Below are 22,901 nucleotides of genomic sequence, written 5' to 3' on the forward strand. Positions count from 1 at the left end.
ATCAGCCAGCTAAGCGTGAGAAAGAGAAAACTTGGTTCCACCTCAGACTCCTGGACCACACTGCCCTGTGTCCCATCTCCAGCTGTGGCCATCGCTGACCACCAGAGGAAGAAGATGATTAAAACACACAGAATATACTGAGGGGGGAGGGGGAAATCCTTTATTTGACCTCTGCAGGTGACCTCCTGAAGCCCTGAGCATGACCTTTAGGAACATAAGACATAATCTGAAGGGACCCTGTCCCCACCATCACAACCAACTCTGTCATACAACTGCACTCATAAATTAGTCCAGCTCTCTCTTAAAACTAATTAAGTTGTTTGCCCCCACAACTCCTATTGGGAGGCTGTTCTAGAACTTCATCTTTCTGGTGGTTAGAAACCTTCTTTTAATTTCCATCCTGTATTTCTTCGTGACCAGTTTTTATCCAGTTGTTCTTGTGCCAACATTGTCTTTTAGCATAAAGAGTTCTGTGCCCTCCCTGGTGTTTCCCCCTTGATGTATTTATAGAGAGCATTGCTGCAGTGTCGGGTGCTTGGTCATAAAACAGGACCCTATAGCTGTAGGTGCTGTGCAGACAGAACAATAATTGATTTTGTCTCTGGGATTTTTTGTTTTGTTTTAAATAGCCTCCAGCAAAAATCTGAGATCTATCATGAAATGTTTGTGTCCTGGTATTTATCCCGTAATTTCACTGATGGCTGTGAGGATCAAGTCTGGCAGGAACTGTCATTACTATATTGCTTTGGAGATTTCATAGTGCTAAGATCAGTGGGTTAGCACTAGGAAATCCTCACTCTGAGCACCACTGGATGAAAAGAAAGAAAAAAATTCCAGGATTGGCTGTTAGTGCATCTTTGGTATTTCTGACTGAGTTTTAAATTAAGACACAATAATTGGTCAGTTATTTCCTGTGAATTATCCTGACTATTGAGCTTAGCTGATATGCGACTACTGCCTTGAATGGTCAAAGACTGGCAGCCAGGCATTTTCAGTGCAAGCACCTCCACACTAGAACTGCATTCCATTCACCAGAGTCCCAGCTCACTGAGCTTCAAGCACAGAGCAAGGCTTATCTGCATACCCAAGAGTTTTCTTGAGTTTTGTGTAAATGGTTTTTAAATGATAGGCAGTATCTGGCTGGAGACATTTCCTACCAGTTGTAGGCATGGTATTTAATTTTCACGCATTACATGGTACAAGTCCACCCAGAGGCTGCATAATAAATGTCTGCATAAATATAATTGCTTCTGTTTAGAGATAAGTCTGAAACAAAATCCTAGATCTCAGTGCCCTCTTGGTGAAAGCTCAGCTCTCGACCTGATCTTTGTGCCTGAGGCCCATCTTTATTTCTCTTAATTCCCCACACAGCAAGTGTGTGCGAGCTCTTCTTGAGGTGCATCTATTTACCTTCTAATACAGTAAGTGTAAAATGGTCTAACAGACTGCTTCTTTCCCCTCTCACTTCCTTTTGTAAATTTTCTGCATGCACCGAGGGCTGCACTGATCTTGCATGCAGCAGTCCTTGCACTGGCGAATCCTTCCCCCATTTCTATCGTGTGGTGAAGATAATAAATCCCCTTTGCCTTCTCATTTCTTGCAGTGAGGCAGTCTGGGAGAATATGGCCCGCATGTGTGTGAAGACACAAAGGCTGGATGTTGCCAAAGTTTGCCTCGGAAACATGGGTCACGCCAGAGGAGCTAAGGCATTAAGGGAGGCAGAACAAGAACCAGAGCAGGAAGCCAGAGTGGCTATGTTGGCGATTCAGCTAGGCATGCTGGTAGGACTTCCTGTGGCAACTTACCCATTTTCTAGTAATAAGCCAAGGCCACACTAAGCCACCTGCGTGAGCCATGCATGCGCCCTAGAACGGGATGGCAATGTAACTAGTGAACTTATTGTAAAACTGACAAGGATTTTTGAAAAGTCTGGGAAGGGTGCAAAAATCTTGGAGAAAAGTAAATGCAGCACTAATTTTCCAAAAAGTAAAAAGGAACGATTTTGACAATTAATTTCATTCAAGTCAAACTTCTACCACTACTGAAATATTGAAACAAATAATAATCTGGGGAGAGCACCCTCTACACATGTAGGGCACAGTTCTGCCACTTACGTTGAGTAGTATATGCTTCTACAATCAGCATTATGGCACTACGTAGAGTGAGTAAGGATGGCAGAATTAGACCTCCAAAAATTACAGGATCATGAGACATCAGCAGCAGAGGCTTATAACAAATTAATCTTCCCAGGCAAACGTGATTGCTTTTAAAAGCAGATATAGCATTAAAAGTACTGGATGAAGGAAGCATTGTAGAGGTAATATATATTTGGATTGTTGATTCTGCTGTCCTTAATCACTTTGGATGTGTCTAGACTAAAATAAATGGTGTATTCTTAAAATGGTATAGCTCAAACATTTTAACTAACATGTTTTCAAACTCAAGTGTAGAAAAAGCAAGTTGTACTTCAACATATGTTAGGTGGTAGAGGAGAAACTTAGTGAGTAGCCTACAGTTCATCCTCCATCAGGGATGTTAAAATACAACTTGCCCTTTCAACACCTTTTATCATAGTCTAGAAAAGCCCTTTGTATCCTTGAGTCCTTTACTCCACCAGTAAAATTGGGACCTAAACTGACTTTGTTGTCATGTGGACTGAAAACTAGCTGTAGAACTGTAAAGTAATTGTAATGATAAGTAGCCATGTACTGGTAACAGGTTAGTTCTTATTTAAGTTCTCCATTAATAATCTCTATAAGAAGGACTAAACAGCGTGTTAATGAAATTCACAGTTGACACTAAATTGAGAAGAGTTGCAAATACCTGAGAGGGTACAGAAATAATAAAGGGTCCAAGAGGTTAAAAACTTGGGTAGAAAATGAAAAGAAGATACAGCTTGGAAAAATAAAAGCTAGGAGAAACCATACTCAGTGGAAAGTAAAAAGCTGGAAAGCAGCACAACTGACAGAGCCCAAAATTCACAGGAGAGAACAAATTAAAGACAAGAAATTGCCAGCCCAATTTTGGGTGCTGTTCTCAGAGGCACCATCTTAGTGCTTTGATTTCATGGTCTCCGTCTACACACGTACACCTGGAGTATTGCTTTCAAATGTAAGCATCTTATTACCTGAAAATTTTAATGAACAGGAGGAAGTTCAGAAGCAACTCATATTGTTAGGATCCTGGAATGGATTCATATACAAAAGGAAAGAGCTGAATATGTAGAATTTGGCTAAGAGTAGAATGTGCTAACGTTTCACAGATATTTAAAGGATACGAATGCCAGCATGGTGGAGGAATTGTTCTGGGTGGCATAAGGGGATATAATTAGAAGATAATGGAATGAAATGTAGAAGAAAAGGAAAATTCAGCTGAATATTTGGAAAAGCTTCCTGACAGTGAGATCTATTAGGCTGAATGAAAGTGGGGAAAGCCCCTTTGCTTGGACATTTAAAACTAGTCCGGGGAAAAACAAATGTTCTGTAGAAAACAATCCTGTATTAGCAAGGAGAGGGTATAGCATAGGAGCCAACTGGCCTCTTCCATCTCTAGTGACTATTCCTCGTGGAAAGAAATGGGAATTGAAGGAGACAGAAGCTGTTCCTTCTGCCTTATGGCAGTGTAGCCCCATTACTTTACATAGAACTCAGCTGGAAAGCAATAGTGTGCAGCAGGAAAGCCCCTGACACAGCAGGAGTCCATCTCACAGGTTAAAAATAGCAGTTTGAATGTGTTCATTGCTTGTGTCACCAAGGGCCAAATCCTAAGGATCTCATTCTAAATGAAGTCAGTAGAAGTTTGACCTAAGTATTAGTAGGAGCATTGCCAGCAGAACAAGGGAAGTGATTATTCCCCTCTATTCGGCATTGGTGAGGCCACATCTGGAGTACTGTGTCCAGTTTTGGGCCCCCCACTACAGAAAGGACGTGGGCAAATTGGAGAGAGTCCAGTGGTGGGCAACAAAAATGATTTATGGAGCACATGATTTATGAGCAGAAGCTGAGGGAACTAGGCTTATTTAGTCCACAGAAGAGAAGAGTGAGAGGGGGGATTTAATAGCAGCCTTTAGCTACCTGAAGGGGGTGTTCCAGGGAGGATGGAGCTAGGCTGTTCTCAGTGGTGGCAGATGACAGAACAAGGAGCAATGGTCTCAAGTTGCAGTGGGGGAGGTCTAGGTTAGATATTAAGAAAAACTTTGGAATGCGTTACCTAGGGAGGTGGTGGAATCTCCATCCTTCGATGTTTTTAAGACCCGGCTTGCCAAAGCCTTGGCTGGGATGATTTAGCTGGGGTTGGTCCTGTTTTGAGCAGGGGGTTGGACTAGATGACCTCCTGAGGTCCCTTCCAACCCTAATCTTGTATGATTCTATGATATATAAAGACTTCGCTCTGCATTAATAATCTAAGAACATCATCCATGTGTCAAGGCCCTGCTCTGGAGTGAGTGGGTTCTCCAAGTGCTGAATCCTGGTTGTTGAGAAAACAGCTACAAAGTTAGCAAGGCTCTCCCAAGCCCATTAACTGGGGCCTTTCGCTGGGGATAATGGGCTGCTTCTAGCACAGCCCAGAATGGCTATGCTACCTGGTAACCTCAATATGAGCATATCACCTCCATTATCAAATGGCTTAGTGTTCTGTCACAATCAGAGCTTTATGAGTGGTGGATGCTTGTGACACTCCCCCGCGGTTAATATCACCCAGTAAATGCTAGGAACTGAATGCTTTCCTTATTTTCACATCTAGTTTCTTAGTCATAATGCTGCTATTCCAGACTATGTATATTTAGTTGGTTAATATCCCTCTGCCTTAATCCTTTTGACTATGCAATGCAGTTCTTGGTCTGGAGTAATTAACTGCTCAGAAGTGTGCTGCCTATCACTCATTACTGTTTAGATATTATCCCTGCAAAGTTCTCTTCCAACCCAGATAACTCTTCACTGTTCTTTGTTCGCTCTCCTTTCAGGAAGATGCAGAATGGCTGTACAAGAACTGCAAGCGCTACGACCTCCTGAACAAGTTCTACCAGGCTTCTGACCAGTGGCAGAAAGCCATGGAAGTAGCTGAGACTCATGACCGGGTTCACCTGCGCACCACGTACTACAACTACGCCAAACACCTGGAGGCCACTGCAGAGCGCAATCTTGCACTCAGCTAGTAAGCAGCTACCAGTGGAAAAGGCTGGAGCATGACTTTGAACACAAATAACCCTGAGCTAAACTGCAGAGGCAAGATTGGTAGGGGTATCTGAAGGGTGCCTGCTATTGATAACAAATATTTCCCTTTTTCTGCCACCTTCCATCTGAGGATCTCAAAGCATTATTGAAATAAACCTGGCAGTTGAGGAAAGTGAGGCACAGAGAGGCTAAGTGACTTGCCCATGGTCACATGGAATGTCTGTAGTGGCGTCAAGAATAGAACTTTGATTTCCTGTCTCCCAGTCCTATGCTTTTAACTACTAGACAAGCCTTCCCTTTTGTACCTTGTGGTATGCATAAGCCCTATTGTTGGAGAGTTCTTGACCCACCTGGCACCACAAGGATTAATTGTGACTCGTGTGTTATGAACCTGGTGCTTTTTTGGCACCCAGAATTCTTTCCAGTGGCTGCTGAGATTCTGGGGAAGTTGATGGAGTTGAGTTTTTTTAGAATGCATCATACTGGTTTAAATTTTATTTCTTGCATGGCACCCTTATTATGTAGGGTCACAACATGCTGTAGCTCAGGAGTAAAGGAGGGTTGTGTGTGTGAGATGTGAGCAGAGGATGTGATTCAGTTACAGGGGCAGAAGGAGGGGAGTGAGTGGCAAATAGATGGGTTAGTGCAGTTAAAGGAGCAACCTTCCAATTGTGGGGAAGAGGGTGAAATTGCAGTTGAGTTGAGTAGGCAATATGAAGACTGTGAATGGTGTGAGGAGACAAGATCTTTGTTGAATGTCCTTTACCATCTCTTACTCTGCCTCCCAATCATTCGTGGTACAGCTGTGCTAGGTATTTGAGTCATTTTCATAAGCACTTTGTTGCCCTTCAGAGCACTTCCAGCGTTTGGCTTGTTTATTTTTGGAGCTTCGATGCATATGTCAACTCTTTGGCCCAAATAAGACTTTATTTTCTACACCCATTTTTATCTCCATGATCTCTGTTCCTTGGTCTGATCTCAGCAGCGCTGAGGCCTTTATTTTTCCTTGTCATATTGGCATAGTGGGGACGACACTGTACTTGCAGTTGATGAAAAGCAGTCTATAAGAAACAAGTATTATTAGTATTGTTGCTAATTCTCTAGAGACTAAAGAACTAAAATAAAACTGATTAATGTAGCAGTTGAGCAGTTTCCCACAAAGCATTGACATCCACCATCTAATGTGCCCTTTTTCTACACAGCTATGAGAAATCAGACACGCACAGATTTGAGGTGCCTAGGATGCTCTCGGAAGATTTACAAGCCTTGGAGATCTATGTCAACAAGATGAAAGATAAGTTAGTGCCATGTTACATCCTTCCTTCCCTGAAGCATGAGAGTGAGGGTATCCTGAAGCGTTCAGGTTTGAGAGGACTATTTGAACGCTTTCCTGCCAGGCGTTCAGATTTTCCAGGTTAATTCAGTAGAGAACACAAATTGCAAGGGACACTCTCTCTACTGAATTATATACCATACAGAGTGCTGGAAGTTTGTGCACTTGTCTGCTTTAGTCAGGAATCTTGTGCCTTGGAAGAGCCCCTCTGTATTGTGGGGGAGAGCTAGTGCTGCTAGACTTGTGACTGAGAGAGCTGATTAACACAGGCCAGAGAATTTCATTCAGTTTCCCAGAGATTGAGCTCCATGACTTGTGTGTGACTGAAGCACATCTGCTAGAATGGTATCCAGTCTCGATTTGAAGACTTCAAGAGAGAGAAAATCCACCACTTCCCCTGGTAGTGTGTTCCAATGATTAATTAACATCATCACAATTTATTTTGTTTCTTTTCTAGGACCTTGTGGAAATGGTGGGCACAGTATCTGGAGAGCCAGTCAGATATGGAATCTGCACTAAGATACTATGAGTTAGCTCAGGATTATTTCTCCCTGGTCCGTGTTTACTGCTTTCAGGGCAACATCCAGAAGGTAAGGCAGCCTGCTTCCCCTGCTCCCATGAGAGTCTATGTTCTTATATTTAATATGGGCATAATGTGAGGATTTTGGCTTTCTTTTCAGGCTGCTGAAATAGCGAATGAAACAGGAAACTGGGCAGCATCGTATCACCTGGCCCGCCAGTACGAGAGCCAGGATGAAATCAAGCAGGCAGTGCACTTCTATACTAGGGCCCAGGCATTTAACAATGCCATCCGCTTGTGTAAGGTATGACAGCATATACTCCTGAATGCAAAGTGCTCACCATCAATGGCATCTCTCAAGTTATGTACATCAGGAAATGTAACCAACCTGTGAGATTAGAACAGGTTGTCTCGTGATGTAAAGTATGACGCCGCTTGCTTATATAATTGTGTAATTGATTAAATTGGTTTCTCCCCACACCTTCTAGGAGAGAAGGGGTCTGAAATGGGATACTCATAACACTCACCCCTTTTGAGCCACAGTGCCTTCCCCAAGCCGTTCGTGAAATAAACAAATCAACAACAAACAAACCAAAAGCCCACTCTACGCCGAGTTTGGGGAGGAACAGAAACTACACAAAGTTCATTAGGGACTTTGCTGTTGCTATAGGTTTTACACGGAAAGTAGTTAGATACATAAAACCCTCAGGCAGGCAATTAATGGCAGTATGAAGTCCACTGTGCTGAAAGTAACCATAGATAGAATATTTGCTTAAAGATGTATCTCTACTTTTGAGTAGGAGAACAATCTGGATGACCAGCTGATGAATCTAGCTCTGCTGAGTTCCCCAGAAGACATGATAGAGGCAGCCTGCTATTATGAAGAGAAGGGGGAACAAATGGACAGAGCAGTCATGTTGTACCACAAGGTAACTCTGACTCAGCAAAGTATAAAGTTTTAAATTGAGACCAAGACACTACAGTGCATAACTATCAAATCAGCTGAATACCTGATTATCTGCATCCATTCTGCTTGGGCAATCCAACCCTGATGTGCAGTACCCCTTGTTAATCCGTTCCTGTGCCTCTCTACAGCTCTGCCAGTGCCCCTCAAACTGACCTGTTCTAATCATAGAACCCCTCAAACACGTGCTGTTCTAGTCATAGAACCATAGAAGTGTAGGACTGGGAGGGACCTCGAGAGGTCATTTAGTCCTGTCCCCTGTACTCCAGGCAGGCCTACCTAATAACTAGACCAGTGGTTATCAACCAGGGGTACGCAGAGGTCTTCCGGGGGTGCATCAACTCATCTAGATATTTGGCTAGTTTTACAACATAAAAAGCACCAGGAAAGCCAGTACGAACTAAAATGTCATACAAACAGTGACTTGTTTATACTGCTTTATGGACTACACACTGAAATGTAAGTACAATATATATAGTTCTATTGATTTAGTTCATAATATATGGTTAAAATGAGAAAGAAAGCAATTTTCCAGTAATAGAGTACTGTGACCCTTTTGTATTTTATGTCTTATTTTGTAAGCAAGTAGTATTTAAGTGAAGTGAAACTTGGGGGTACACAAGACAAATCAGACTCCTAAAAGGGGTACAGTAGTCTGGAAAGGTTGAGAGCCATTAAACTAGACCATTCCTGACAGGTGTTTCTCTATTCTATTCTTAAAAACCTACAGTGATGGAGATTCCACAACCTCCCTAGGCAATTTATTCCAGTGCTTAACTACCCTGACAGGAAGTTTTTCCTAAAGTCCAATCTAAACCGCCCTGGCTGCAGTTTTAATCTTCATTCTATCCTCAGAGGTTAACAAGAACAATTTTAACTCTCTTCTTTGTAACAACTTTTTATGTACTTGAAAACTGTTATTTGCCTCCTCAGTTTTCTCTCCTCCAGACTACTAAACAAACCCAGTTTTTTCAGTCTTCCCTTTTCTAGACCTTTAATCATTTTTGTTGTTCTTCTTTGGACTTTTCCTAATTTGTCCACATTTTTCCTGAAATGTGGTGCCCAGAACTGGAAACAATACTCCAGTTGAGGCCTAATCAGCGCAGAGTAGAGCGGAAGAATTACTTTTTGTGTCTTGATTACAACGCTCCTGCTAACATGTCCCAGAATGATGTTTGGGGTTTTTTTTGCAACAGTGTTACACTGTTGACTCATATTTAGCTTGTGATCCACTATGACCCCCCCAGATCCCTTTCAGCAGCACTTCTTCCTAGGCTGTCATTTCCCATTTTGTATGTGTGCAACTGATTGTTTCTTCCGAAGTGGAGTACTTTGCATTTGTCCTTATTGAATTTCATCCTATTTAATCTTTAATCAGTATCAGACTGAGTGACAGCTTGGGTAATATCAATGTATGTTCCCAAGGGACTTGATTGAGTCCACCTATGTCACTTAATTTGTGACCTACATCATGTATGTCACAATGTCGGGGAGGAGAAAGGAGAAGGCTGAAAAGAAAAACCCAGATCTGCAGGTGGAAGCAGGACCAAAGAAAGCTGAGAGGAGAATGCTGGGTGAGGAAAGTGGCCAGTGGAAGCATGTGACTGCAAGAACCTGGCAGAGGAAAAGACTGGCTAGTGAAAGAGAAACAGAGCTCAGAAACAGGTCTACGGAGTTGGAAAATAAAGAAGGGGCACAGCTGGCGGTTGCTGAAGATGAGAAGGCAAGGAAGAAGAGAAAAGCAGCTACTCCTATACAAAGAGTGGATAAGCCAATGGAAATACCACCAAATAAGAGCCCCAGGAGGATACAGGAATGGTTGCAGAGGATTGCAAAGGAGAATAGTAGACGAGATGACTGGCAGACAGAAAGAACAGGGGATAGGCCAGAGAATCACACCGTTACCAGGCAAAGACAGGTCTGTATGATTGGGGCCTCTGTACTGAGTGATCTGGGTATCTACAGGCCTGTTAGTTTGACCTCAGTAGTATGCAAGGTCTTGGAAAAAATTTTGAAAGAGAAAGTAGGTAAGGACATAGAGGTTAATGGTAATTGAGATAAAATACAACATGGCTTTACAAAAGGTAGATCGTGCCAGATCAATGTGATCTCCTTTTTTGAGAAGATAACAGATTTTTTAGACAAAGGGAATGTAATGGATCTAATTTACCTAGATTTCACTGAGGCATTTAATATGTTTCCACATGTGGAATTATTAGTTAAATTGGAAAAGATGGGGATTAATATGAAAATTGAAAGGTGGATAAGGAACTGGTTAAAGGGGAGACTACAATGGGTCTAACTGAAAGGTGAACTGTCAGGCTGGAGGGAGGTTACTAGTGGAGTTCCTCCGGGATCAATCTTGGGATCAATCTTATTTTACCTTTTTATTATTGATCTTGGCACAAAAAGTGGCAATGTGCTAATAAAGTTTGCAGCTGAAACAAAGTTGGGAGGTATTGCCAATACAGAGAAGGATCGGGATATCATACAGGAAGATCTGGATGACCTTGTAAACTGGCATAATAGAAATAGGATGAAATTTAATAGTGGAAAGTGTAAGGTCATGCATTTAGGAACTAATAACAAGAATTTCTGCTATAAGCTGGGGATGCATCAGTTGGAAATGACAGAGGAGGAGAAGAATCTGAATGTATTGGTTGATCACAGGATGACTATGAGCCGCCAATGTGATGTGGCCGTGAAAAAAGCTAATGTGGTCCTTGGATGCATCAGATGAGGTATTTCCAGTAGAGATAGGGAGGTGTTAGTACCGTTATACAGACCTCATCTGGAATACTGTGTGCAGTTCTGGTCCCCCATATTTAAGAAAGCTGATTTCAAACTGGAACAGGTGCAGAGACGGGCTACTAGGATGATCCATGGATGGAAAACCTGCCTTATGAGAGGAGACTCAAAGAGCTTGGCTTGTTTAGCCTAACCAAAAGAAGGCTGAGGGGAGATATGATTGCTCTCTAGAAATACATCAGAGGGATAAATACCAGGGAGGGAGAGGAGTTATTTAAGTTCAGCACCAATGTGGACACAAGAACTAATGGATATAAACTGGCCATCAGGAAGTTTAGACTTGAAATTAGATGCAGGTTTCTAACCATCAGAGGAGTGAAGTTCTGGAATACCTTTCCAAGGGGAGCAGTGGGGGCAAAAAAACCTAGCTGGCTTCAAAAATGAGCTTGATAAATTTATGAAGGGGATGGTATGATGGGACAGCCTAGTTTGGCAATTGACTGATCTTTGACTACTGGTGTTAGATACGCCAATGGCCTGTGAAGGGATGTTAGATGGGGTGGGTTCTGAGTTATTACAGAGAATTCTTTCTTGGGTGTCTGGCTGGTGAGACTAGATTATCATATTGGTCCCTTCTGACCTTAGAGTCTATGAGATGAAGGGTGGCAATAACTAACTACCTCTTGAATGTTGTATCCTGCAGCTGCATTTGTCAAATCCCAATAAATCAGCCCTTTCTCGTGACAGGACAGCATTGTTGGGGGCGGGTCTTGCATCACTGCAGGAGATTCCCAATACAGCCAGTCCGTGCTTTTTATATATCAGTTAAAAGGGGTTGCTACTCAGCTGTGCAAGCCTTCTCCCCCATTTCCTGCAGGAGCTGAGCAGACAAGTTCTGCACAGAGCGCTATCCTAGAGGCAGAATACAGAGAATCCAGCAGGTCCCCACTTCCTGAATTTATAGTGTGGTAGCTTTGCAGCAGAATGGCAGGCATGTATGTCCTGGTACCTGGGAAAGGCTACTGTGTGTTTCTCTGCACCTCGGGTTGAGTTCATTGGCCTTAGTAACTAATGGAGACCTTCCTACAGAGCCTGCTGGTCAAGAAGGAAAGGACAGAAGGCACAGCAACTGCTGAAACTTTCTGTCTCTTTCCCAGTCGCTTATTGCCTTGGAACCTGTACGCAATCACTTCAAGGGGGGGAAACTAACAAGCTGTCTCTGGTTTGCAGGCAGGACACTTTTCCAAAGCACTAGAGCTGGCTTTTGCCACCCAGCAATTTGGAGCCCTGCAGCTGATTGCTGAGGACCTGGATGAGAAGTCAGACCCAGCCCTGCTAGCACGCTGCTCTGACTTCTTCATTGAACACGCCCAGCACGAGAAGGCTGTGGAGTTGCTGCTAGCAGCCAAGAAGGTAAAGCCTTTGCAGTGTCCCTGTGCACTCTGGAGAACGTGGCTGTAGACAAGCAGCACTCTAGAGTGAGCTGTGTTGCATCCTGGGCCCTCATCACACTGCAGCAAAGCCTGAGTTGCAGAATTCCTACCTGGATTTTGAATTCCTCAGAGTTCCCTGATGCAGGGTTTTGGCTCAGCCTCTGATATAGCTACAGGCCAGCCCAGTCTGGATCCACATTCAGATTCAGAGTCAGAGTCACCTCAAAGATCAGAGTTTTCAGCTACAGGGTTTTGGTTCAAGGCCATCTCTGAAGATAAGATTCTGCAGCACAGCTGTCTGAGTCCTAATCATCCAGCCTCTGCAGAGTTCAGATGTGCCCATTTACATAGCTGGAAAAAGGCTAAAAAGTTGTAGCATGCTGAGAGGCTTGAATCCTAGCAGGTTAAATGTGCTGGGTGTCCTTATGGTGCAGAATATTGTTAGCAGCAGTCTCTTGTTCTCTCACTGTTCATCAGTACCATGAAGCCCTGCAGCTTTGCTTGAGCCAGAACCTGACCATCACAGAGGAGATGGCTGAGAAGATGACTGTCTCCAAGGACTCGAAGGAGCTCTCGGAGGAGTCTAGGAGAGAGCTGCTGGAACAGATTGCTGATTGCTGCATGCGGCAAGGCAGTTACCACATGGCAACCAAGAAATACACTCAAGCAGGAAACAAGCTGAAGGTGAGTCTGGGTAGGTGGGGAGAAACTACAGTACTGATGTTTCAACCCCTTGGCATTGGCAGATGGGGAGCTCCAAAATAAACTTCTAACCTGAAGGTCAAGTGATTGATTTAAGGGACCCATTTCTGAGGGATATCACGAGTAGATGAGTAGTAAAGAGCCTATGAGTTGGTTTGAGACAAAAATAGTCATGCTAAATAATACTCGACAGCCTCCTGGAGTGGCCGGTACTCAGAGCTGAAGCCCTGCAGAGCTCCTCTCTTCCTCGGGGTTTGCTGTCAGCACAAGATCTCCCTGTTCATTCTCTAAGGTGGGGACATAACTGCTCAGATGACTGGCCTCAACCCCTGGAGAGTCTGCTGTGGGTGAAGAAGTGGGATTGTGCCGTAGTTTGTAGGGGAGGGGATCTAGAAGGAGTTTCTACCCACCAATGCCTAGTCTCTTTCTTCCACTTTGCTGACAGTGATGTTTTTCTCCCCTGTGTTTGCAGGCAATGAGAGCACTGCTAAAGTCTGGAGACACGGAGAAAATAGTGTTTTTTGCTGGAGTCTCCAAACAGAGAGAGATTTATATCATGGCCGCCAACTACCTGCAGTCACTGGATTGGCGGAAGGACCCAGAGATTATGAAAAACATCATTAGCTTCTATACCAAAGGAAAGGCCCTTGACCTCTTAGCTGGCTTTTATGATGCCTGTGCTCAGGTATGTCCCTGCCCATCCTCAGAGTTTGGTTTGTGGCAGCTGGGAATATGACACTTACCTTATTTGACTTCTCTCTGTAGCTGGAGATTGACGAATACCAGAACTATGAGAAAGCCCAGGGAGCACTGACTGAGGCCTATAAGTGCCTGTCAAAGGCAAAGACTAAGAGTGCCATAGAGCAGGAGAGCAAACTGGCACTTTTACAAAGAAAGATGGCTTTGGTGAAGCGATTCATCCAGGCTCGAAGGTAATTTGCAATGCTCGGAGCACAGAGAATGATATCTGAGGATAGCTCTCTACGTTAGCCGCAACACAGTACCATGCAGGAGACTCACTTCTGAAAGCACTCATGGCCTAGGGCGACCATATGGGAGTAGGGGATGACAGTTGATTTGAGTAAAAGGTGAGGGTGGAATTAAGGCCTGTGCCCCTTCTGCTGATTTATGAAGCATCTGCCTAGCCCCTTACCTGGTGCTGAGATGCTATGAGGATGGCCATCTTACAGAAGGGAGGTGATGGGCCATATGCCTAGGTCTCAAACTGTGGCTCAGCTGAGAGCCAGCTGGAGTAAGGGAGAATCTGTCTCCTCCCCGCCTGAGATATTTAGTTTCACCCTCTTCTTTCACTAGAGTTTACTCTGAGGACCCCAAAGAGGCAATCAGGCAGTGCGAGCTTCTCCTAGATGAGCCAGACCTGGACAATACTATCCGCCTAGGTGATGTCTTGGGCTTTCTGGTTGAACATTACTTACAGATGGAGGAATTCCAGATGGTAAGTTACTATTTGAGCAGCATCCATGTTCCCAGCCCTGTACAATAGATAGAGGAAGACAAAGGAAGTCGTAAGGAGTTTACAATCTAAACGTTTGCATACCTAGGGAAGACAACTGAGTGTTGTACACTTTCAACCTTCATAAATGTGGAGATGCCATAGAAGGCAGCTTCTCTTGGAGTATTTGTTCCTTTAGCTCTGGGGAGAGCAGAGGTGTCACTGCTAAGCACTGGGTGGGGCTTACAGGTTTGAGCCTAGGGCAGGGTCCACAGATGCAGCAGCAACTCTGACTCCATTTTTAATCTGTGGTGATAGAAGTTTACAGGACTTGGAGAGGGGCACTCGTGGTGGCTCCTGGGATATTCGGAACCATTCCCCTTAGAGAGGGAGGAGCAGGTGGTCATTTCTCTGCAATCACACTGAACCTCCCACAGCCACCTGGCTGGCCCAGAAGAAATGGGAAATCATTAACTTGTAGACAGCTGGGGAAGGGATGAATCATTTTGTTCAAAGCAGGAAGCACCTAGCAGTGCAGTGCAGAACAGGCCTTAGACTAAAAGTAACCTACTGTTCTGGCCCAGCCAGGTGCTGAGCATCACACCCTCCTACCCTGTGTACCAACCTGTTTATTACAAGCCATCCTGACTAGACCCACTCCGAAATTTTCTGATGAAATTAGTTTAGCTGGGAAATGCAGATGTGACTAAACTTTTGCTGAAAGAGAAGCAGGTTCCATTGGAAACCTGCTGGTGTTCTGGGAGCGACAGCTCTGCAGCAGAGTCCAGCAGCTCTGGCTGGAGCTGGGAGCCTGGAAGTCCTAAAATGGTTCCCAGGGCCTAGGGCAGCCCTATGATGCAGACTATGCCAGGGCCAAAGATCCTAGGGCTTCCAGGCTCCTGGGGCTACCTGTTCATGAGTAGCGCAGCCTGAGCTTCCTTGGCCTGCAATAGCTGAATGGTAGGGCTGCCCTGGTCCCTGGGAGTCCTGGCTTGACCAAGGAGCATAGCAGCCCCCAGAGCCCTGCCTCCCCTAGAGCAGCTATGTGAAGTTGATGTTCTTGTCCCTTTGACATGTTTTGTGTCAGGAATGCTGTATCGTTCACTGTTTCTGAAAAAGAAATTGCAGATTTCTGAGAAATTTGGGTACCCTGAGAACTAAAACCAAAGTTTTGGCCATCTCTTGCCTTGATGGTGCTTCACGTCTCAAACCACAGGACAAGGGCCTGGGACTGGAAGATCTGTGTCCCCCCCTTCCCTTGATTTTCAGTGCTAATCCTAACTTTTATTAAAAAGCCCTCCCAGCGTTCTAGTGATTGGTTTCCATGTTGTGGCTCTTCTGCAACAAGCAGCGAGAGCTGAAGGGTTTTCTAAAAGTTACAGGTTAGTGAAGGCCTTGCCCCTGGAGCTTTGATATTTAAAAAAAGTTGTGGAGAGGGATGGTGAGTATCCATCACTCATTTACCCTGGGAGTCATTGGTTCCTCTAGAGAATCATCTCACTGGGCCCACAACCCAACCACAAGGCAGAGTTTTAGTCTGATGCCTGAACTGTAACTGCAGCACCCTCTGTGCTCGTACCAATCCTGAACAAATCCCTCAGGTAGCTGATGGGAGCCTGTGAGCAAGCCATCACTGGTATCTCCATTTGAATAGGCTGGAAGGTCTGAGCTTAGCAAACTGTAGCTGAATACAAAATATCTAGTTGCTTTTTGCCACTCTGCTATGATATGAGGCTATCAAGAACACATCCCATGCCTGATACCATGACATCTATTACCCCTAGGCCTACAGGTACTTGGAGGAGATGCGGAAAAGAATTCCGTGTGTGAACTTGGCCTATTATGTGAATCAACAGACCATTGAGGCAGTTCATAGAGGACTGGGCATCCCCCTGAGCCGGAACCCTGTCCCAGAGCGAATTCGCCACAACAGTATGGAGGACAACAAGGAGGTGGAAGAGGAGGTGGCTGCTGAAGTGGAGGGTCCTTGATGGTTTACTGCACAAGCTGGCACCATTCACATACAGCTGTGAGGCCATTGCTACAGCACCCAGCTACCTGCTCTATTCTTGTTAAGCAAAGTCAAACACTCCTGTAAAGCACAGCCTGACACTGCATTATGCTTGGCTTATACCCAGGATAGTCATTTGTTATGTACAAGCAAACTCTTAAAGTCTGTCTCTTAAGCACCAATTCAGTGCAGAGGGACAGGCTAGGCCTCAGACAGCTACTATTAATCTTTCTTTTTTAATGTCCAGCTTTAGATAAATTATTTTTAATACTTCAATAAATTTTTAAGGAAAAAAATGAAAAGTGTAATTAAGGCATCAGATAATCTAGTCCCCGAGTACAGGAGTAGCAGAAAATGGGTGCTGACTTGAGCATGTCTAGTTCTAACTTGGGCCTTAACTAAATTGCTTTCTGTATGCATAGACATGTCATTGTGAGGTGTGTCTTGACAAGGCTCAGATTATAGATAGTTCGGGTCTGTTAAAGGACCAACTCTTAGGGTACAAAGACAACATTGTAAACTGGTCCATGAGAGTCAAATCTCAGGCAGCAAGGCTTTATTTTAAATACCATTTTCTGAAAGATTATCACTCTAGCGGCTGGGTCACTCCGAGCCTTGTTGACTAGTCGCTCTAGCTCTTGCATTTAATTTAGCAAAGTATCACCTGGGGTAGAGCTAGCAATTACAGAAACAGAAATTCCACCTCCTCCAGTCCCCTAGCCTTGCAGAGGCTGGAGTTTGAATAACTTACCCTGCATGGTTTTCTTGATATAAAACCTGTTTCCTAAACCAAACTCTGGATTTAAATGGATAAAGTTCAAAACCTTTGCTTACTTTTAAGTGGGGAAATATTCAGTCACACACTTACTGGACTTGTTCTTAAAGGAGGGGGTAAGCCCTCTACTTATTGGTTGACAGGTCTGCGCCTGGCTCATACTACAAAGCAGAGATTAACCCAGGATATTCAGTCTCTCTCCCTCTCGATCTGATGTGAAGAGCTCAGTCTGCTCACAGAGCTTCCCCCCCATATTCACATGAAGGAAAAAGGCCTGCTTTGTCCCCTCATAACTAGAGAGCTGCCCCCACCCTGGGGTTCAGGGGGACAGCATCTCTGCTCCAATGTTATGAACGATGTCAGCAGACAGGAGCCCCCAGGGGCTGTTCACACTGTGTAACTCTTGACCAGAGTCATCCCCTACAACCAACCGCTTCATCCCTCCCAGGAGGCTGACACCTAGTCTGCCAAAGGCTGATTGCTGGAGACCCCCTAGGCCCTTCACTACAGGGTACCCCACAGCTGACCCCATGAGCCACTCCTGCTGTTTCCCTGAAGAGAAGCTGCTGTGAGGTCTTCATGGTATTTTTAGCTGAAGACTCAAATTGGCCAAGGCTATAAATAGCGGGTGCAGAGCCTGCTGGAGAGGGGGAGGTGCACATAGAATGGCAGCATGAGTCCATCTTCCTGTCTCTGTACACTTAGTACCGGATAGCGAATAGCTCACTAAGTTGGCCCCAACTGCAAAATCCAGATGGCAAGTCAGGGCCCCAGCTCTTAGTTCTACACCCTCTTCTCCAGCCAGGTGAGTGGTGACAGAGCCCAGCAGTGCCTATGAACCCCCAGCTGGCAAGAGTGTTTTCCATTCCCCTCCCTCCCCTAGGAAGGGACACTTTTGAGTTTCTTTATCAGGTTCTCCATTAGCAGCAGATTCTGCCAGGCCAGGCTCCTGCAGTCACCATCTGGGTCCTTCTCTGCTACATCTGCAAAAGAGAAAGATGCTATTATGTAGCGGGTGGAAGGAAAATAGGGATTGATGCTCTTTAAAGCGCTTCCCTGAACTGCTGGAACACAGCAACAGTGAAAGAAACTAACCTTAGGGGCCAGAGCTCAACACATCTTGCACTGCCCAGCTCTAGGCCCCTCAGACACTTCACTTCTCTCCAGTGAGATGTCTGAGACCAAACATGGGTTTTAACCCATGTCACATGCTCACACCTGTGCACACTGCTAGTTCCAAGATGACTGGTATCGAGGCAGGTGATGCAGTGCTGCAACATTTCATTTCTGGCCACTGGGGCAAATCAGAGACAGCAGCCTCCTCTGCTCTGTTCTAAGGGCCAAATGCAGCTCTCAGACATGCACAAGCTGAGGTCACAGAGTTCATCCAGGGGCAGAATATAGCGTCTACTTTTGGGACACTTAACCCCTGCTGCTGCCAATCAATCTCTTACCTCCAATGGAATCTGCACTGCAAAATCCACTCCTCAAAGTCAATAAACAAGCCCATGGCAGGGAGACTTACATAGAAAAGTAACACAATCCTGCTGGTTCCTGGAAATATTGATGAACCAAATCTGGAGGCTTGAACTCTCATGGCCCTAGCTAATAACAATGGCAGTAAGGAGTGTCAGCTGATCTTACTAGATAAACCAGCTGTAAGAGCCAAGCAAGTGTGCATGGGACAGATTCCTCTTCAATTAAAAAGAGGAGTCTCAAGCACTAAATTCTTGCTTACAAACGTAAAGCAAGACTCTAGGGGGTGAGTAATGGCTCCATAAATAGAGTAACTGCAAGGCTAAGACTGTTCAGAAATACCAGGGGGCTTGGGAACCTGACATCAGGGAACAAAGAGGGATCAGGTTTTAAGGCAGTTTCTAAATCTTGTGCGCACATACTCTGTTTGCACACAATCCCCGGCCACACTCAGTTCACATAACCATGTGCACAAAGGGCTGCAGTGGAGATCGAATAGCCCCTCTGTATTAGCCTGTCAGTCACCTGCTGGTTGGTGCTAAGCAAACAAGCGTAAAACAGTGCCAAGCCATCATGGTGCTTTCACACAGAGCAGCATGTATGTAAAGGCATTTGCATAACACCGCTGTGTTATTTCAGGGGCCCTTAACGGGCTCACAATAAAAAAATCAGGATGCACTCAGGATGTCAGAGCAGGGGGAGCCTGGAAGAGCAGAGAGTCTGGCTGAGGATATCCTGTACGCACAAGCAGTGTGCACAGAGCCCAGCACTGTCAGCCTGAACACATGACTCACGAGTTATTTATAAACTCGGGGAGAGCTGTGGCATGATGTTTCCACACTACAGGGGAAGAGCCACATGAACCTTTACAGCCCCAGTTTATTAGCCCAGAGCCTGAGAGATGCAATTGGAGATGACACCACAGCATGGTGCTTGAGCTAACCGGCCTTCCTTTCTCCCTGCACCACCCCGGCAGTGTAATGACCCTGCAGCTCAGTGAAGTGTGCCTTCTCATGTCAGGACACTTCCTGCAAAGGGCTCCAGGCCTCATCTAGGGTGAAGGGGAATTTCCTCCAAGGGCCTCGGTAGCTGAGCCAAAGAACCGATAGTTTCTTTTCACGATGATGGAGTAACTGAACTTAAAGGCCAGGCCTTACCATAACCTACACTAAAAGCTACCAAAGGGGAAGAGGCAGAGCCAGGGAAGTGACAATTAAATGCAGCTTAGAACTCTCCTCCAAATGCTCTTCAGCTGTAGCTTATCAGACGTGTCCAGTGCAAGAACGATGCGCCTTCTCCAACCCAGGGCAGCCTCTCACATTCAGGGATGGCTGTCAAGTCCGCATTTGCCAACAGGTGCCCCCTGGCAGCGGGAGAGATCCACTCATCTATGTCCTGTTCCAAGTGCAGGGGAATTCTGTGGCAGCCGATGGCAACCCGACTTTCTTATGGCACCCACGCCCCTGCATGTGTCAGCCCGGTTCTGTCTGTGATGGAATTAGAATGTCAAGTCCTTGAAACAAACCATGGCTTGGGGGCCTGAGGGGCAGTGCAGGCTTCTGGTGCTTGATGGGATGCAATGACCCTGCACTCATCACCAGGCTATCTGAATTCGGCTGTGCACAGTGTCCGTACAAGCGCCACCACTGACACGCTGTATCTTCCCAGTGCCAGAGGAGGCACCTACAAGGCTAGCTGCAGACACCGAAAGTAGGTGCTGCTGTCCCAGTCCTCTCCCTACCACGCACAGCTACACACCTCAGCCAGTTACAGACACAGACCGACTGACCAACAGACTGCAGCGCTTGTGGGACTGAATTTCTACAACACTTACAACATTCCTGGAAAGACTCCACTGGCTCTCAGGGACATTCCAGCAGAGGGAGGCAGATTCCTCAGAACACAGCATGGCACGGGAAAGGTGGCGTTGCTGGCCCCCATGACTGGTCTTTCCCTTTAAGGGCACAGAGCTATAGAGCCTGCAGGGATCAGAGACCGGCTGTGTCGGTGTCACTTCCTCCCCAGCCCCAGGGGAGGCCAGCTTTCTAAATGTCAGGATGGTGAAGGAAACCAAGTAAAGGCAGAAGAATAGTGAAGGTTCCGATTAGCAGACGGACGTGCCTCCAAATCTAACCAGGGGCTGAGGGCACACACTGCCATTTCCAGCAGATCACCTCTAAGGCCAGGCTGTGAGATACGTACTGCCAGTCTGAACAGCGCAGCCCCTGCTGCATGTCACGCTGCTGCACTGCAAGCTGGCTGTCACTCACTCGGCTTTGTAGACCAGATGTTCATTCCATCAGCACCAGGAAAACTGGAAGAAAGGGCCATGCCCTCCTGCTCTCGTCCTTTGGCACCATGGAAACTGGTCTGGGGATGTGTTCCATCCTCCATGCACCCAGTGCATGTGGGCTGGGCAAACTCTGCCGGCACATTGGTTGCTTATCAGAAATTCAAGGTCTACAAGTAATGTAAACATGAAGGTCCAGCCTACAGGCCCATGCAATGCTCCATCTCACTATGAGGGGGTAGTGCACAGCATGCTGGGACCTGTAGTCTCCGTGGGCCAGATTTCCCTATGGAGGATGAGGGTGACTGCGTTCAAATGCTAGGGGCCCAAGGCTTGCCCTTTGGCTGCCTCCGCAGCACCCCTTCCCTTGCCGCAGGCACTGTACTGGATTGAGAACTTGGCCCTGTCTTAACGCAAGTGATAAATGCACTTCCATATGAGGCTCTGTCCAGCAGCACAACTCCTCAACACTCCTCCTTCCCCACAGGTACCACGGCTGTTACTGCCAGTCACACCACCACCTCCAGTACCTGCCAGCCAGGACTGGGTCTCCAAGAACTCTTCCGACATGTCCTCCAGCAGGTGCTCAGCCGGGACAGCGAGGAGTGCAGCGGAGACTGCGGCCAGGAGGCCCTGACGCACATACCTGTTGGAGAAGCAAAGACCCTGTGAGAGGCTGCAGCTCCCCTAACACCCCGCATTAGTGACTCTTCCCCACACAGTGTCCTACTGCAATGCCTTCGTGCTGCTATCACACATGGCTACTGCCATCACACCCAGACGCCTAGTGTCCTAGTGACCAGGGACTGAATCGGGCAGCTGGCTGGCTTGGTCTCCTTGCTCTGCTCTGCTGCAACCCACCAGAGCTGGGGCCAGTCTTCTGCTCCCTGTACCAGACAAGGCTGGGGGCTTTATGGAAGCTGGGGAAAGGCTTCGAGATCTGCTCAATATCCTTCCAGGGATGAAGGTTTAAAAATCCAAACCATTCAGTTACCCAGAGCCCCTGCAGAAAACAGCATCTGGAAAACGTCTTACATGGTGAAGCCAGCCTAGGGATAACTCACAAATGGGTGGAAAAGGTTTCTGCCATGCTTCCTACAAGCACTGACTGCCTCTCTGAGCGGAGAAGACATGCAAGAAGTTTCAGACCAAAAGATGAAACAGGAGCCAGGAGTTTGCAATGGAAGCTCCACCTTAGCCCAACTCTCTCAGCAGCTATACTACAAGGGTTCAAGGAGCGCCTCAATCACAGCCTCATCTCCTGCCTACATCAATCTCTTCCCGGTGTGCGGGGCACTGCAGGCTTTGCTCTAAAACAGAACTGGCTAGGGAAGTGGGCAGAGGTGAGCAAAGAAAATGGTGCGTTAAATCATCCACATCGCCCCCGTCAGGCACTGCTCTCCTGCCTGAGAGTGAAAAGTCCCTGGCTCTCGAGCTGATCCTCTTCTCATAACCAAAATAGCCACCGAAACACAAAACTCACGAGTCTGTGTGGAAGCGCAGGGCCCAGACGAACTCCAGCAGTGCCTTTCCCATGGCAGCAGCCACCTGCAGGACAATATTGAGGGGAACACATTGAATAGGCAGCTTTTCACACACTGACCCAAAAGGGATATTGACTTGTCCACGGACAGGACCACATGCAAGGGGGGGTGGGGAATCATCCAGCTGGATCTCTGGGGAACCCAATGCCTCTTCTAGCTGTCAGCAGATACTGGGGTTTTTATCTGCTGTACAGCCCCTCCTGGGAAGCAGGAAGGTCACCTTGAACCCCGTTTTGCAGATGGGAAAATGAGGAGCCATGCCCAAGTACACACTGGGAGTCAGTGTGTAAGCCAAGAGTTGAGTGCAGGAGTTCCTAGCTCCCAGCCCTCATCATCCAGCTCCTCGCTGGTCCGAGATCCACCCCTACACGTTGGGGTCATTCCCCAAGTGAGGGTAGCAGCTCCATTCTCCAGCGCACACGGCCACTTCAGAGGCCATCTCGGGGCTCCAGAGCTGGGATTCACCACCCTGCAGTCA

At 46.3% G+C, this 22,901-nt stretch overlaps 2 protein-coding genes across 6 annotated transcripts in view; one reads left to right on the top strand and one right to left on the bottom strand.

The window, feature by feature from the left end:
- The window catches only part of IFT140 (intraflagellar transport 140), a 166,325-nt gene extending 149,685 nt beyond the window's left edge, over positions 1-16,640 (top strand). For all 3 annotated transcript variants that reach the window (XM_067551424.1, XM_067551425.1, XM_067551423.1), the window contains 12 exons: positions 1,604-1,781; positions 4,964-5,154; positions 6,377-6,472; positions 6,965-7,097; positions 7,188-7,331; positions 7,828-7,956; positions 11,970-12,152; positions 12,650-12,856; positions 13,347-13,559; positions 13,640-13,806; positions 14,189-14,330; positions 16,112-16,640. In XM_067551424.1, the coding sequence (XP_067407525.1) occupies positions 1,604-1,781; positions 4,964-5,154; positions 6,377-6,472; positions 6,965-7,097; positions 7,188-7,331; positions 7,828-7,956; positions 11,970-12,152; positions 12,650-12,856; positions 13,347-13,559; positions 13,640-13,806; positions 14,189-14,330; positions 16,112-16,318 (1,990 nt within the window). In that variant the 3' untranslated portion in view covers positions 16,319-16,640. The remainder of the gene's footprint in view (positions 1-1,603; positions 1,782-4,963; positions 5,155-6,376; positions 6,473-6,964; positions 7,098-7,187; positions 7,332-7,827; positions 7,957-11,969; positions 12,153-12,649; positions 12,857-13,346; positions 13,560-13,639; positions 13,807-14,188; positions 14,331-16,111) is intronic.
- Positions 16,641-16,864: 224 nt separating this feature from the next.
- TELO2 (telomere maintenance 2) overlaps positions 16,865-22,901 on the bottom strand; it is a 35,802-nt gene continuing 29,765 nt past the window's right edge. For all 3 annotated transcript variants that reach the window (XM_067551426.1, XM_067551428.1, XM_067551427.1), the window contains 3 exons: positions 22,363-22,427; positions 21,410-21,525; positions 16,865-18,096 (listed from right to left, as the gene is read on the bottom strand). In XM_067551426.1, coding sequence (XP_067407527.1) covers positions 17,993-18,096; positions 21,410-21,525; positions 22,363-22,427 — 285 coding nt within the window. In that variant the 3' untranslated portion in view covers positions 16,865-17,992. The remainder of the gene's footprint in view (positions 18,097-21,409; positions 21,526-22,362; positions 22,428-22,901) is intronic.

This window comes from Emydura macquarii, unplaced genomic scaffold (assembly GCF_026122565.2).
Source record: "Emydura macquarii macquarii isolate MOO-44397 ecotype Brisbane River unplaced genomic scaffold, CSIRO-AGI_Emac_v2 contig_1348, whole genome shotgun sequence".
Classification (NCBI taxonomy): domain Eukaryota; kingdom Metazoa; phylum Chordata; order Testudines; family Chelidae; genus Emydura; species Emydura macquarii.